At 41.7% G+C, this 17,508-nt stretch overlaps 1 protein-coding gene across 5 annotated transcripts in view; it reads right to left on the bottom strand.

Annotated features, from left to right (window-relative positions):
• The window catches only part of SYN3 (synapsin III), a 543,931-nt gene that overhangs the window by 487,178 nt on the left and 39,245 nt on the right, over positions 1 to 17,508 (bottom strand). For 2 of the 5 annotated variants that reach the window (XM_009217143.4, XM_017944547.3), the window contains exons 1-2: positions 11,645 to 11,822; positions 3,019 to 3,491 (exon numbers count right to left, since the gene is read on the bottom strand). In XM_009217143.4, the coding sequence (XP_009215407.1) occupies positions 3,019 to 3,329 (311 nt within the window). In that variant the 5' untranslated portion in view covers positions 3,330 to 3,491; positions 11,645 to 11,822. Of the gene's footprint in view, positions 1 to 3,018; positions 3,492 to 11,644; positions 11,823 to 17,508 lie in introns of those variants that run through there. The other 3 variants (XM_017944545.2, XM_009217148.2, NM_001168721.1) reach the window with 2 other exon arrangements.

The raw sequence follows: 17,508 nt of genomic DNA, 5'->3' as shown, positions 1-17,508 counted from the left end.
TAGAGATCTGTGGAACTTTGAACTTGAGAGAGATGATTTAGGGTATCTGGCAGAAGAAATTTCTAAGCAGCAAAATATTCAAGAGGAAGCAGAGCATAAAAGTTTGAAAAACTTGCAGCCTGACAATGTGATAGAAAAGAAAAATCCATTTGCTGGGAAGAAATTCAAGCCCACTGCAGAAATTTGCAGAAGTAACAAGGAGCCAAATGTTTATCACCAAGACAATGGGGAAAATGTCTCTAGGGCATGTCAGAGACCTTGCAGGCAGCCCCTCCAATCACATGCCAGAAGGTCTAGGAGGGAAGAATGGTTTCATGAGCTGGGTCCAGGGCCCCTGCTCCTGTGTGCAGTCTCAAGACTTGGTGCCTATGTCCCAGCCACTTCAGCTTGGCTAAAAGAGGTCAAGGTACAGCTGAGGCTGTTGCTTCAGAGGGTATAAGCCCCAAGCCTTGGCAGCTTCCACGTGGTGCTGGACCTGCAGATGCATAGAAATCAAGTACTCAGGTTTGGGAACCTCTGCCTAGATTTCAGAGGATATATGGAAACACTTGAGTGTCCAGCCAGAAGTTTGCTGCAGCGGTGGGGCCCTCATTGAGAACCTCTGCTAGGGCAGTGGGGAAGGGAAATGTGGGGTTGGAGCCCTCACACAGAGTCCCTACTAGGGCACTGCCTAGTGGAGCTGTGAGAAGAGGGCCACTGTACTCCAGACCCCAGAATCGTAGATCCACTGACAGCTCACACTGTGAGCCTGGAAAAGACACGCAATGCCAGCCCGTGAAAGCAGCTGGGAGTGGGAGCTGTACCCTGCAAAGCTATAGGGATGGAACTATCCAAGGTCGAGGGAGCCCACCTCTTGTGTCAGTATTACGTGGATGTGAGACATGGAGTCAATGGAGATTATTTCAGAGCTTTAGGATTTAATTACTGCCTCACTAGATTTCAGATTTGCATGGGGCCTGTAGCCCCTTTGATTTGGCCAATTTCTCCCATTTGGAATGCGTGTATTTACCCAATGCCTATACCTCCATTGGATCTAGGAAGTAACTAACTTGCTTTTGATTTTACAGGCTTCTAAGAGGAAGGGATTTGCCTTGTCTCAGGTGAGATTTTGGACTTGGACTTTTGGGTTAATGCTGGAATAAGACTTCGGGGAACTGTTAGGAAGGCATGATTGCGTTTTGAAATGTGAGATTTGGGAGTGGCCAGGGTGGAATGATATGGTTTGGCTGTGTACCCACCCAAATTTCATCTTGAATTGTAGTTCCCATAATCCCCATGTGTGATGGGAGGGATCCAGAGGGAGGTAATTTGAATCCTGGGGGCGGTTACCCCCATGTTGGTGTTCTCATGGCAGTGAGTTCTCACAAGAGCTGATCATTTTATAAGGGGATTCCCCCTTCGCTTGGCACTCATTCATTCTCTCTTCTGCCACCCTGTGAAGAGGTGCCTTCCACTATGATTGTAAGTTTCGTGAGGCCTCCCCAGCCATGTGGAACTGTGAGTCAATTAAACCACTTTCCTTTATTAATTACCCAGTCTCAGGCAGTTCTTTAGGCAGTATGAGAACAGACTAATACACCTACCACGTGGTCACCTTTGGAGACATGCACATGCAACCCTGTTCTCCATCCCAAAGGCCATGCACGTGTCCACTGTCAGACATTTCTGGTTCCCATCCATGTATTCCTCTGCTCTGGATGCAATGCTTCCATCTCCATGTTTGGGCTTACCCCCTGATCTGCAATTTCTTTTTTTTTGAGACAGAGTCTCGCTGTCTCCCGGGCTGGAGTGCAGTGGCGCAATCTCAGCTCACTGCAAGCTCTGCCACCCAGGTTCACACCATTCTCCTGCCTCAGCCTCCCCAGTAGCTGGGACTACAAGCGCCCGCCACCATGCCTGGCTAATTTTTTCTATTTTTAGTAGAGACGGGGTTTCACCATGTTAGCCAGGATGGTCTCGATCTCCTGACCTCATGATCCGCCCGCCTCGGCCTCCCAAAATGCTGGGATTACAGGCGTGAGCCACCGCACCCGGCCTGAACTGCAATTTCTATGTCTCCAGCCAGACTGATGACATTTATCACCTCTGAGTACCTAACAGCTGGGATAGAGACTTACTCTCCAAATGCAGCTCCACATAAGCAGGAGCCTGTTCCCTACTATACCCATGCATCTCAGCTATGCCTGGCACCGAATCAGTGCTCAGTAAACTACCTGGTGAATCACTGCTACAGTGATCTTGACACAGGTGTCAGGTCTCTGCCACTGTGGAACTTACCAGCTAGGGGGCACTGCCTGAGAAGAGGCTGGCAGTGGTCACTTCTGCCCACCTTTGGTGTTCAGAAGACAGGCTCTGGAGCCAGACTGCCAGTATCTGGAAGAGCTGAGATGCACACTCAGGCACTCTGATCCCAAGGGTCTGGGATAAGGACTGTGGACTTGTATTGCTTTCTTTTATCCTCATAATAAGCTCATTTTATGGAAGGAGGGTGGCTGAGGCTGACAGGTTAATCTGGCAAGTACCACCAGATGTATTTCAGATTTTAAAAGTTTTCCATTTTTAGGAAGGTAATATGGTGAATATACCATATTTTATACAACACTTCCAGCAGGCTCTGAACTATGCTCCATATCAAACACATTCAGATGCTTGCAGCAAATCATATGAACAAACACACTTAGTATAATTACAGCCTCGCTTTCCTGCAGATTAGGCTTTGCTACCAAAAGAATTGCAAAATATTTTCTAGTTTCCAGAGTGTGTTGGATTTGGGATTTGCAGGCGAGAGACTGTGGACCCGTAAATATAAAGCTGTTAGAAGAGAAAGTGGCACTGAGTAGGTGCTGTGGGCCTCGCATGCAGCAGCCACTTGGTACATGTTAGTTTCCTTCTCTCCAGCCAGGTGCTGATAGCACCTGAGCCTCTCATAGCGCTCCCCTTCTATTTCCCCAAGAGATGAGATCATCCCCACTCCTCTCTTGCCCCAGAAGGCAGTAGAACTTGCAAATTCCTGCTTACCAGTCTGTATGGGCATCATCGATCACCAACAGGATCCTGGGTCTTTGAACAATGGGCGTGGAGGGACCTGGAGGCTCCATCAGTCCTGAGGTGGCCTGAGGGGCCTGCTTCATGGCACTGGAGAGGGAGCTAAAAAGGCTGGATCCTGGAGAGGAGAAGGAGGCAGCCAGGGGCTGGGGGTGCCTCCTCTCCATGGCCGGGGAAGCAGGTGAGCTGGTGGAGCTATCTGGGCGCTGCAGGTCCGTCATATAGCCATTAGGCAGGTTGGCCACGAAGCTGCTGTCAGAGAGACGTCGCCGGAGGAAATTCATGGCTGTGGATGGATGGAGATGACTGGCTCCTACCCGGACGTGTGTAGGTGAGGCCCAGAGGACAGGCTGCTGCCAGGTACAGGGAGTGGTAGGACTTCAGCCAGAAGAGCCGGGGGGATTTTGCACAACCAGCAGTCAGCTTTAGCTGCCTTTGTTTACCTGCTGGAAATAAGCCAACAAATACATAAGTGGAAACGACCTCCACCCCCTTAAAAGCAAACAGATACAGCACTTTCCCGCCCCACTGCAGGTGGCAATGTAAATTAGGACATCCTTCTGGAAAGGAATTTGGCTACATGTATTAGGAGGATAGCTTTTTAGCCTACAGTTTCCATTTTCTGGAATTACATTGCAAAGAAAGATTCTAAGTTACAGAAAAAGCTTCATGCACAAATATGTTAATCACAGGTTATTTACACTAGCAAAATACTGGGAAGTATCTCAACATTCAACCACGGTTTAACGAATAAGTCAACTACAGCACAGTTACTCAATGAACCTTTTGTGGCTATTTTTAAAGGTGTCTTGAAGAAGGGATTTTGGTAACAGAAACAATTTCGTGTTTTAATGACAAGTTTAAAAGATAATGATTCAAAATTATAGGAACCAAATGACTACAAAGATGTACAAGTTGAAAGAACAAAACTTTGGAAATAAAAGAAATCAAAGTGTTAACAGTGATTATATTTTGGTAATGCAAGTACATGCCTTTTTTTCTTTTTCTTTCCACTTACTTATATTTTTCAAATTTTTTAGAATGCTTATTACTATGGACTGGCCTGCCCCCCACCTCACCAAACTTATATGTTGAAGATAATGCTGAATATGATGCTTTGGAATTGAGCCCTTTGGGAGGTAATTATGGTTAGTGGGGTCATTAGGGTGTCCCCCACGTGATGGAAGCACAGCCCTTATAAGAAAGGATGCCAGAGAGCTTGCTTTCCCTGCACTATGTGAAAGCGAAGGTAAAAGGCAGCCATCTGCAAACTAGGAGAGGGCCCTCACCAGAACCAGGCAGAGCTGACACCCTGACCTTGGACTTCCCAGCCTCCAGAACTGTGAGAAATAAGTATCTGTTGTTTAACCCACCCAGCCTATGGTATTTTGTTATGTCAGCAGAAGCAGATAATATACACATCCATTGCTTTTCTAAACAGAATAACATAAGTGAAAAACAACCCACACTGTTCATTTGAGATCAAAACATCCCACTGAGAACAATGAGTATTTAAACCATTAGACTTTATATTTTTTGTTAAGATTATTATATACATTTTTTTTTTTTTGAAACAGGGTCTCACTTTGTCACCCATGCTGGAGTGCAGCGGCATGATCTTGGTTCACTGCAACCTCTACCTCCCAGATTCCAGAGATTCTCCAGCCTCAGCCTCCCAAGTAGCTGGGATTACATGCACCTACCACCACACCCAGCTAATTATTGTATTTTTAGTAGAGATGAGGTTTCATCATGTTGGCCAGGCTGGTCTCAAACTCCTGGCCTCAAGTAATCTGCCTGCTTTGGCCTCCCAAAGTGCTGGGATCACAGGCGTGAGTCACTGTGCCCAGCCAGTATTTTTATTGTAGTAAAATTTACTTAAGATTGAAATGCACAGTTCTTAGGTATATACTTCTTTGAGTTTTGATAAATATATATACTGGTATAATGTTTATTATATTTCTATTACCTTAGAAAGTTCTTTTGTGCCCCTTGTAGTCCATCCATACCCCCTAATAGGCAAACTCTTCTGATGCATGTCACCATTTATTAATTTTATCTGTTCTTGAGCTTCATATAAATGTAATCAAATATATTACGCTTTTGTTAATCACTGCTTCCCTCAATGGTTCTTAGATGCAATATGTTGTATAGCAGTCATTCTATTTTTAAAATCGCTGAATATCATTCTAATGGATGGATAAACCACAAATTGCTACTCTGTTCTCCTGTTGATGAAAATTTGAGGTCAGGCATGGTGGCTCACACCTGGAATCCCAGAACTTTGGGAAGCTTCAGCAGATCACCTGAAGCCAGGAGTTTGAGACCAGCCTGGCCAACATAACCCCCTCTCTACTAAAAATAAAAATAATTAAAAAAAAAAAAAAAAAAAAAGCTGGGTGTGGTGGTGTGCACCTGTACGCCCAGCTACTTGGGAGGCTGAGGCATGAGAATCGCTCGTACCCAGGAGGTGGAGGTTGCAGTGAGCCAAAATTACGCCACTGCACTCCAGCCTGGGTGACAGAGTGAGACTTTATCTCAAAAAAAAAAAAAAAAAAAGAGAGAGGAGAAAGAAAAGAAAAAGAAAGGAAAAAGAAAAGAAAAATAAAATTTGAAATGTTTCCAGTTTTCAGGAATTATGAATAAATTGCTGCAAGAAATTTTTATTTAAGTCTTTTTGTAGAGATAGATAGATGATGAATGGATGGATGGATAGACAGATTGAGAAGTAGATCTTTTCTTTGAGGAAATACCCAGGAGTTAATTTGTTGGGTCATGGGGTAAGTGTATGTCTAACTTAATAAGAAACTGTCAAAAAGTTTCCCATAGTGGTTGTTTGATTTTGCACACTCCATTTGAGAATTCCCGTTCCTCCACATCCTTTCTCACATTTGGTTGTTGTCTTTTTCATCTTACCCGTTCTAGTGGGTGTAGCACAGTACCCTATTGTGTTTTAAATTTATTTTGTCTGATATTTAATGAGACTGAACAAGTTTCACAGGTTTACTGGCCAGTGACATATCTTCTTTTGTGGAGTATCTATTCAAATCTTTGGCCCACTTCTAAAAGGCAAGTTGTTTATCTTTTTATTTTTGATTTGTAGGAGTTCTTTATATATTCTAGATACAAGTCCTTTGCCAGACACGTACATTCTAAACATCTTCTACCATTTTGTGGCTTGCTACTTCATTTCCTTCATGAGCAGACGTATGGCAGAATAAAACAACTCTTAAAAAAGTGAATTATTTGAGATAAAAGAATCCCAATAAGAAAAAAAATCATACCATAGGATGAGATCACACTGGTATTGGGAATACTTTACATATTCTTTCATATGTATGTATCTAAACACACACATACATATATGTATGTAATATATATACATATATAAAGTCTATTATACATATCTGCAGATGTTTTGATAAACAGAAACTTTTATTTTTATTTTTTTTATTTTTTTTTTGTTTCAGACGGAGTTTTGCTCTTGTTGCCCAGGCTGGAGTGCAATGGCACGATCTCAGCTCACCACAAACTCTGTCTCCTGGGTTCAAGCGAATCTCCTGCCTCAGCCTCCCGAGTAGCTGGCATTACAGGCATGCACCACCAGACCTGGCTACTTTTGTATTTTTAGTAGAGATGGGGTTTCTCCATGTTGGTCAGACTGGTTGCGAACTCCCAACCTCAGTTGATCCGCCCACCTCGGCCTCCCAAAGTGCTGGGATTACAGGCATGAGTCACTGTGCCCGGTCAGAAACTTTTATTTTTATGAAACCGAATTTATCAAATTTTTCATTTATGGTGTTCCTGTATCTGTTCTTAAAAATCTCTGCCAGGCCGGGTGTGGGGGCTCACACCTGTAATCCCAGCACTTTGGGAGGCTGAAGTGGATGGATCACCTGAGGTCGGATGTTTAAGACCAGACTGACCAACATGGCGAAACCCATCTCTACTAAAAATACAAAATTAGCCAGGCATGGTGGCGCATGCCTGTAATACCAGCTACTTGGGAGGCTGAGACAGGAGAATCACTTGAACCCAGGAGGTGCAGGTTGCAGTGAGCCAGGGTCGCGCCATTGCACTTCAGCCTGGACATGAGCGAAACTCCATCTCAAAAAACGATAGAAAAAAAAAATCTGCCTACCCCAAGATCACAGTCATACCGTTCTGTAACATCTTATAGAAGCTTTATAGTTCTACCTTTTCTATTGAGGTCGGGGATCCATTTAAACTTGATTTTTGAGTGATATGAAGTAGAGTATGAAGTTCCTTTTCACCCCCGTTCATTTATCCAGGTTGCCAGCACCATTTATGAAAGTATTTTTCTCCCATTGAATTGCTTTGGTGGCCTTGTTGGCACCAATTGGCTGTACATGTGTGGGTCTACTTCTGGACTGTTTAATACACTCCATTGATCTATTCTTATATTTATTGATTGCTATGGCTTTCCAGAAAGTTTTAAAATCAGGTACAGTGAGTCCTCCCACCTAAATTTTCTGTCTTAAGATTGTCTTAAGTATCTTAGGTCTTATTTTCATATGCATTTTAAAATCAACTTTTATGAAAAAGTCTGTTGGAATATTGTTCAAGATTGCACAGACTGAGCAGAATTGTCACTGAACAATATTGGTTTTTCTGCTTTATGAACACAGTGGACCACTATATTCAGAAAGTTTTTCGTGATTTTCAATATAGAGATCTTGCATACACTTTGCTAAATTTATTCCTATTTTGTTTGGGGGTTTTTTGCATGTTTTTAAAATGACACTGTTTTCTAAGTTTCACTTTCCATTTGTTTGCTGCCAGTATAATATTATTTTCAATATATCGACATGCTAAATTCAAGTGTTGTTGCTACTAGTTGTTTATAGATTCCTTAATACTTTCTACTTAAATAATCACGTAATCTACAAAGCGAGATATCTTTACTTCTTTCTTTCCAATCTAAATGACTTTTACTAATTTCCCTTATCTGATTGTCCTAGCTAGGGCCTCCAATATTGAACAGAAATCATGAAAACAGAAAAGTCCAATATGGAACACACCTTACTTTGTTCCTAATCTTAGGGGAAAAACACTCAGTATCTCACCATTAATGTGGTGTTAACTGTAGGTTTTTTGGTAAATTACTAGATTCAGGCAGTTCCCTTTATTATTATTTGGATGAGAGTTCTTATCATGAATGGGAGTTGAATTTGCCAAGTGATTTACTAAATGTATTGAGAGGATTATGTGTTTTTGAAACCATTTATTTGCTTAACAATGTGGTAAATTACATTGATTGATTTTTAAATGTTAAACCAAACTTGCATTCCTGGGATAAATCCCACTTGATGATAGTGTATTACCCTTTTTATATATTGGTGGATTCAATCTGTTAACATTTTGCTATTTTTGTGTCTATGTTCATGACAAAAACATTGGTCTGTAGTTTTATTTTTTGGCAATGTCTTTGCTAGGTTTTGGTATCAGTGTAATGTTAACCTCACAAAATAGATTGGGAAATAGTCCCTCCTTTTCTATTTTCTGAAAGAGTCTGTGTAATATTGTGGGTTTTTTTCTTAAATTATTGGCAGAATTCAACAGTGAAACCATCTGGGGTTGGTTTTTCTTTGTGGGAAAGTTTTTAATGATGAATTGAATCTCCTTTATAAAGCTATTCATCTTTTGTTTTTATCTCAATTTTGACAATATGGGATTTCGAGCATTTTGTCCATTTCATCTTGGTTGTGATACTTACTGGCAATAAAGTTGTTCATAATATAGCCTTTCTGTAGGATCTTATGATTCCTCCTGATATTCCTGATATTGGTAATTTGCTTTTTCTCTCTTTTTGACTGATCCATGTTGCTAAGAATTTATAAATTGTATTACTCTTTCAGGGCACCAACTTGCAGCCTTTTCAACTTCTCCATTGTTTGTTTTCTATTTCACTTATTTCTGTTTTTTATTACTTACTTTCTTCTCCTTACTTTTGGTTTAAGTTTAATTTGCTGTTCTGTTTTCTAGAGTCTTGAGCTGGGAACACAGATCATTAATTTTAAACCCTTTTTTCCGCCAATAAAAGTATTTAAAGCAATGTGCTTCCTTCCCAGAAATTCTGACATGTTGAATTTTCATTATCATTCATTTCACATTATTCTGTATATCCCTTATAATTTTCTGACCCATGTATTACTAAAACATGCATTTAATTTTCAAATTTCAGTGCTTTTTAATTATTGTCATGTTAATGCTTTTAATATAAATCATTTGTGATTCGTGAACATAGTCTATAAGCTTTTAAACCTTTGCCATTCATTAAGATTAATTTTGCCGGGTCCAGTGGCTCACGCCTATAATCCTAGCACTTTGGGAGGCCGAGCGGGCAGATAACGAAGTCAGGAGATCAAGACCATCTTGGCTAACACGGTGAAGCCCCGTCTCTACTAAAAATACAAAAAAATTAGCCGGGCATGAAGGCTGGCGCCTGTAGTCCCAGTTACTGGGGAGGCTGAGGCAGGAGAATGGTGTGAACCTGGAAAGCAGAGCTTGTAGTGAGCCAACATTGCGCCACTGCACTCCAGCCTAGGGGACAGAGCAACACTCTGTCTCAAAAAAAAAAAAAAAAAGATTAATTGTATGGTTCAATACAGTCTATCTTTCTATCTTGATGAACGTTCCAGATGCACTTGGAAAGAACGCGTATTTTGCGGTTGTTGGGTGTAATGCTCTGCAAATATTACTTAGATTGTTTTCAAGTCCAATCCCCCAGGTAGCTGACACTCCCTTGGTCACTTGCAAGCAGGAAGTTTATTGGGCAGTGCTTCCATCCATGCTCAACAACTGTGGGCAGGAATGAAAAGCAGATGTGGGCTGAGAGACAGACCCACCAAAGGTTCAACAGAGGCGTCAGTTGATCCTAGTGGGCGCATGGACCTGGGGCATCTCTTTCGATGTCCTCATTTTCCAGCCACTCTGTGAGCTTATACTCTGACCACTGATGTGTCAAACCAGCAAAGCTGCAGTTCTCCACTTTAGTTCCAGCTGCTCCATGCCAGGTAGCCTGGGAAGAGCCACCTAAATGTATATTTCACTAAGTAGGTGTGGTTTCCTTCTCTCAAGGGTCAAATCCTGTCCACATCCTATTTTTTTGTTTTTCTCCAGCAACCTCAAATCGCTTGAAATGTTTTGTCCAAAGTTTATCATTATCATCTGTGAGAGGTTTAGTCCAACACAGGCTACGGAATCATTACTGGAACTGAGCCTCTTACATTTTTCAAATACCAGACAGAAAAGTTAACAAAATGTTAGGGTTGAAGGAATCTTAAGAGTTTATTTAACAATTCTTTCTTCAGGAACTCTGGTCAACCTTTCATTGGTAGGAATTCCCTGATTTTGAAAAGAATCACCTCTTGTAATCTTTTAACCTACTCCAATGTTAGTCAAAGGCTTCTCGGGTAACTTCTGCCCATTAGGGGCGCCAGTAGAACTTATAGGATGGCAAAAGAAGGCCAATCGTGAACATGCAAACAAACATTTATGGTTTGGGGTAAGTGCACATAAGGAATACACAGAGTGTGGTCATCAAAATTCACTTGGGGCAGGACTTCTGCAGAGAGGATGGTTAGGGAAGACCTCTCTGAGAAGGTTACTTTTAAAAATTTCACTTTAAATTGACAAGCAATAATTATATATATTTCTGTAATGTTTTGCTATGTTTACATTGTGGGATGATTAAGTCAAGCTAATCAACAAATCTATCATCTCACATACTTATCATTTTCTGTGGAAAAAAACATTTAAAATCTACTCTTTTAGCAGTTTTGAAATATACAATGCATTATTTACAATGCATTATTTACAACGCATTATTCTGTGCAAAAGATCACAACAGCTTATCTCTCATAACTGAAACTTTGTACTCTCTGACCGACATGTCCCCTTTCCCCATTCAGCCCCCTCTCCAGCCTTAGGCAACCACTATTCTACTCTCAACTTCTATGAGTTTAATGGTTTTAGATGCCACTTACAAGTGAGATCATGTGGTATTTGTCTTTCTGTCCCTGGCTTATCTCACTCAGCATAATGTTCTTCAAGTTCACCCATGTTGTAGCAAGTAACAGAATTTTCCCCTTCTTTTTTTGTGTGTTTGAGATAGGGTATCACTCTGTTGCCCAGGCTGCAGTGCAGTGGTGCGATCATAGCTCACTGCAACCTCAACCTCCCATGATTAAATGACCCTCCCACCTCAGCCTCCAGGGTAACTGCGACTACAGACGTGTACTAAGATAACCAGCTAGTTTAAAAAAAAAAAATTCGGGGAGCGGGAGGTGCTATGTTGCCTAGGCTGGTCTCGAGCTCCTGGCCTCAAGCAATTCTCCTGCTTTGAACCCCAAAGTGCTGGGATTACAGGCATAAGCCACTGGGCCCTAGCTTCCCCCTCCTTTTAAGGCTGAATAGTATTCCATGGCGTGTATATATACCACATTTACTTTATCCATTCATCTGATGATGGGCACCTAGTCTGGTTCCATATCTCTGCTACTGGGTATAATGCTGCAATGAATATGTAAGTGCAGATATCTCTGATATATTGATTTCAATTTATTTGAATACATACCTGGAAGTGGGATGGCTGGATCACATAGTAGTTCTATTTTTAGTTTTCTGAGGACCTTCCATACCATTTTCCGTAATGGCCATATTAATTTACATTCCCGCCAGACGGGGTGGCTCACGCCTGTAATCCCAGCACTTTTTTTACGGGGTGGCTCACGCCTGTAATCCCAGCACTTTAGGAGGCCGAGGTGGGCGGATCACCTGAGGGCCAGAGTTCCAGAGCAGCCTGACCAACATGGAGAAACCCCGTCTCTACTAAAAATATAAAATTAGCCAGGCGTGGTGGCACGTGCCTGTAGTCCCAGCGACTCGGGAGGCTGAGGCAGGAGAATCGTTTGAACCCAGGAGGCGGAGGTTGCAGTGAGCTGAGACCGCACCATTGCACTCCAGCCTGGGTAAGAAGAGCGTAACTCCGTCTCAAAAACGCCAGCTTCGCAGTCCACGGACAGAGTCATAGAAACGGTCGAGGCTTTTACGGCTCCGGGCTCCGGCGTGCCGGAAAGTGCGTGAGCGCCGCCGCCGGGGAGTTTTGTTCCGTTTCCGGGATCCTGGGGTCTGGAGGCAAAGTACGTTATGCATAAAGGTGGATAATTTACATGATAAATGAAAATGGCCAACTCTTTCAGAGGAGAAGTATTAAATCTTTATAAAAATCTGCTGTATCTTGATGAAACCCTGTCTCCACTAAAAATACAAAAAAAATTAGCCGGGCCTGCTGGTGGGCGCCTGTACTCCCAGCTACTCGGGAGGCTGAGGCAGGAGAGTGGCGTGAACCCGGGAGGCGGAGGTTGCAGTGAGCCGAGATGGCGCCGCTGCACTCCAGCCTGGGCGCAGAGCAAGACGCTCTCTCAAAAAAAAAAAAAAAAAAAAAAAAAAAAAAGGCCAGGCGCGGTAGCTCAAGCTGTAATCCCAGCACTTTGGGAGGCCGAGACGGGCGGATCACGAGGTCAGGAGATCGAGACCATCCTGGCTAACACGGTGAAACCCCGTCTCTACTAAAATATACAAAAAACTAGCCGGGCGAGGTGGCGGGCGCCTGTAGTCCCAGCTACTCGGGAGGCTGAGGCACGAGAATGGCGTAAACTCGGGAGGCGGAGCTTGCAGTGAGCTGAGATCCGGCCACTGCCCTCCAGCCTGGGCGACAGAGCGAGACTCCGCCTCAAAAAAAAAAAAAAAAAAAAAAAATCTGCTGTATCTTGGACGAGACTATCCAAAAGGACCATGCGATTTTTAAAGGCGTTTGAAGAACATTTTCCTTGAAAACAAAGACATGAAGAATCCAGAGAAGAGCAAAGAACTTACTGCACAGGGCGAATTGGTAATGAAAGCTAGAAGCCTTAGACTTCATTAGGAAATACAAAGCTATGAAACAACGCTATTATTCAGATACCAACAAAACTAATTGATCATTACTACTTTAATGTAGCTGACAACCAGGGCCAGCTGTTTATGTATACCAGATATTGTAAAATAATTCTAACTTAAAATGGGAAGATATACATGTTGTGTAAATAAATCCTTGAGCTGCCCTGCTGAACTAAATAGGTTTCAACTTCTGTTCTTACTGATTTATCAGCAACTTTATGCTCAATTTTTATACAAAGATAGCAATTTAGCTATACTACCGATTATAAATTAATGAGCATCCAATTTTGAATGAAAATATAATACATTTAATCCTATAACTTAATAGGACTTAGCCAATTATTTTTAGCTTATTTCTCCATTTTACTGACAAGAGAATGCCATTTACTAAACATTTAATAGGCAAAATAATTTCTTACATACTTGTTTCTTTGAACTTTTGAAATTAATCCCTTATTTTTTCCCCCAATTTGGTACATTAACAGCACATATTCAAGGTTCACTATAAAACAAGCAGTTCCTGGTAATGATTTAAATGTAGTTATAGAAATAATAATATGTATGGAGTCATTACTGCTGAGCTTGAAATAGCCTGCTGGTGACAGGCATTACACACATAACCATTCAATTATTTCCATTATTAATGTTGCTGCTGCTACCTTTGGGCCTGAAACCAAGTCTCCTATTGCGTATCAATTAACTTCTTTGATAAAAGGAAGTAAATAATGTTATTCTATTATTTTATCCTAAAGACAAAAAAATTTACATTCCCACCCATAGTGCACAAGTTTTCCCGTTTCTTTACGCTGTCTCCAACACTTGTATCTAACATCTTTCTGATAATAGCCATTCTACCAGGTGTGAGGTGAGTTCTCATTATGGTTTTAATTTGCTTTTCCCTGATGATTAGTAATAATGAGCATTTTTTTATGTATCTGTTAGCCACTTGTATGTCTTCTTTTGAGAAATGTCTATTTGGTTTCCTTGCCCATTTTTTGACTGGGTTATTTGTTTTCTTGTTATAGAGTTGTTTGAATTCCTTATATATTTTGGATATTAGCCCCTTATCAGATGTATGGTTTGCAAATGTTTTCTCCCAGTCTCTGGGTTGCATCTTTATTTATTGCTGCTTTGCTGTGCAGAAACTTTTTAGTTTGATGCAATTCCACTTGTTTATTTTTGCTTTTGTTGCCTGTGCTTTTGGAAACACTTGGACAATGTCCAAGAAATAACTGCCCAGACCAATGTCATGGAACTTTCCCCCTTTGTTTTCTTTTAGTAGTTTTATAGTTTCAGGTATTATATTTAAGTCTTTATCCATTTTGAGTTGATTTTTTTTGTATGATATGAGATAAGGGTCCAACTTCACTCTGCCTATGGATATTCAATTTTCCCAACATCACTTATGAGGAGACTGTCTTGTCTCCATTGCGTGTTCTTGTCACCTTAGTCAAATTTCAATTGAGTTTATTTCAATTGAGTGTGTGAGTTTATTTCTGGGATCTCTTTGCTGTTCTATCAGTCATTGTGTCCTTGTCAGTACCATGTTGTTTTGATTACTATAGCTTTGTAATAGATTTCAAGTGCCTCCAGCTTTCTTCTTTTTTCTCAAGATTGCTTTGACTATTCAGATTCTTTTGTGGTTCTATACAAATTTTAGGATTTTTTTTATTTCCATGAAAAGTAACATTGGAATTTTGATAGGGATTGCATTGAATCTGCAAATCATTTTGGGTAGTACGGACATATAATTCTTCCAATCCATGAACACGGGATACCTTTCCATTTATTTGTGTCACTTACAATTTCTTTCACCAATGTTTTGTAGTTTCCAGTATGAAGATCTTTCACCTCCTTGGTAAAATTTACTCCTAAGCATTTCATTTTTTGGTGCTATTGTGAATGAAATTGATTTCTTAAGTTCCTTAGCAGTTAGTTTGTTGTTAGTGTAAAAAAATGCTACTGATTTTTGCATGTTGATTTCGTCCCCTGCAACTTCACTGAATTCGTTTATTGGTTCTAACAGGTTTTTTTGTAGACTCTTTAGGATTTTCTATATTTAAGATCATGTCATCAGCAAACAGAGACAATTTTACTTCTTTCAGGAGTGATCTTTAGGCTGAAACATAAAGGATGGGGACAGAGAGGTGTATAAGCAAAGGCACTAAGGTAGGAAAAAGCAAGGCACATTTGAAGAACAGAAGGATGGCCAGCTCCATCAGGAAGTTAGAACAAGATTCTTGTAAGAGAATGTTTAGAAAAGCAGAGAGGGGTCAGATCATGAAGGGCCATGTTGAAAACAATTTTGATTTGAAGCCAATTGTGAAAGTAAGCCATTGGAGGGTTAGAGACAAGAGGGATATCTGGTCTACCTGGCCACTGTGTAGAAATAGACCTAGAGGATGTGTCTATGAAAGGAGCCAGACAGGTTAGAAGGCCGTTGTAGTGATTTTGGTCCACAGGTGTGAAAGTGGGGAGCTGGGTTATGTAATTTTCAAGGTCTTTTCCTCTTGAATCATTAGGATAGGACACAGGATATCGCTTCAATGCCAAACTTAATCTGATGGCAAGACAAGGTGCGGATGAGAGGGATTCTGGTGAAGGTCTAGGAAAAGATGGGCAGGAAGACAGGCTGGGATAGAACCCAGTAGGCCTGCTGGGTACCCAGCCCCGTGCTGCCCTAGCACTAGCCACTAGAGGGCAGGAGTGACCATACCAGACAGAAAAAAAGACTATAAGGCAACTTTGCAAGCTTACTTCTTGGAGGCTGTGACATGAAGGAAAACTTCATTAGGAAAGGTTAAAGAAAGTATGAAAGACTTTCCATACTTGGTGGTGAAGCCAGAGCCAGAAGTAAGGTGAAAATCACAAGGACAGGTTTTGCATCAAAGCAGGAGGAATGAGAGCTGCCCCACAGTGGCAACAGCTACTTTGAGAAGAGATGAGCCACTGATCAGCCTGGACAGGAGAGTGGACATGTCTGCCTGGGTGCCTCATCGACACCCCAAACTTGTTTCCTTGCTCACCCTCAGATGAGTTTATGCAGCTGAGTTCCCCATTTCTGGAACCCTGTGAACCCAAGTCTCACACTTTGCTCCTCCTTAATTAATCCTGCCTTAACCCTGGTGAGTTTCAGCCACTCAGTCTCCAAGTCCTGTCATCTCTGTCTCCACAAACATCTTCAGCATCATCCCCTCCTCTCCATCATTCCTACCATAGACTTGGTTCACATGCTGCTAAAGCTCTCTCCCCTTGCCTATTACAACAGCCTCCTAATCAGCTCCCTCCCTCTAAGCTCAATCATTCAGTCAACTTTCCACAGAGCAGAAAGAATAGAGCTTTCCAAACTACAACCCTAACCAGAGGAAGCCCCATCATGACTTTCCACATATCCCTAGGATAAAGGACACTCCCTAACCCAGAAAGACTTTATTCATTGCCATCTTCTTCAAGGTTTTCCTTGCTACTTTGGCCATGCAAGATGAAACTCTTCTAATGAGTCATGCTCTAACAATAGTCCATATCTTTGTATATACTATCCCCTCTGCCTGGAATACTGCATCTTATTCCCTTTTTCCTTCACTGCCTGGATATCTAGAGAGGCCATGAAACCTGTAGCTGGGAGCACAGGTTTCAAAGGCAGACAGACTCTGGTTCCAATCCCAGCTCTGCCACTTACTCATGTAATATCTGTGAGAGTTTGGAGTGGCTTATTCAACCTCTGTGCCTCAGTTTCCTCATCTGTAAAACAGGAACAAATAATGGCTACTTTACAAATTGATGTGAACACTGAATGAGATGACAGATGTGACACAGTGCAAGGCCTGACATGTTAGGCACTACCCATACTAACTACTGTTATTTATTTATTACAACTGATTTTCTTGTTGTTGTTTGTTTTTTGTTTTCCTTTTGTTTTTGAGACTGGGTCTAGGCTGGAGTGCAGTGGCGCGATCTTGGCTCACTGCAACCTCTGGCTCCTGGGCTCAAGGCATCCTACCGCCACAGCCTCCCAAGTAGCTGGGACTACAGGCACATGCCACCACCCCCAGCTAATGTTTGTATTTTTTGTAGAGGAGGGGTTTCACCATGTTTTCCAGGCTGGTCTTCAACTCCTGAGTTCAAGTGCTTGGATTGTAGGCATGAGCCACCACGCCCAGCCCCATTGCTTATTCTTACCAATCCACATGAAGCTATTGGGAAGATCAGATGAAAGAATGCACAGAAGTGCTTTTGAAATAATGAATGATTATACAAATAATAGTAATGAAACATTGTTTTTAGTAATGGTATCTTTACAATATCATCAGGATGCAGAATTGTTATTCCTGACTTCAGCCATCACTGAGAGTCATTAATGCTTAGAGACTCTGTGAACACAGAGGCCCCACAGTCACATAGAAGCCCCAAAGCACTTAACCAAACACCTTCAGGTTTAATTCTTCCAGAGGAGAAGTATTCAGTTGAATAGTTAACCATGAAAACATGTTTGTTCACATA

This window comes from Papio anubis, chromosome 16, assembly GCF_008728515.1.
Source record: "Papio anubis isolate 15944 chromosome 16, Panubis1.0, whole genome shotgun sequence".
Classification (NCBI taxonomy): Eukaryota; Metazoa; Chordata; class Mammalia; order Primates; family Cercopithecidae; genus Papio; species Papio anubis.
The sequence above is the reverse complement of the archived record's forward strand: the minus strand, read 5'-3'. Positions and strand labels throughout refer to the sequence as shown.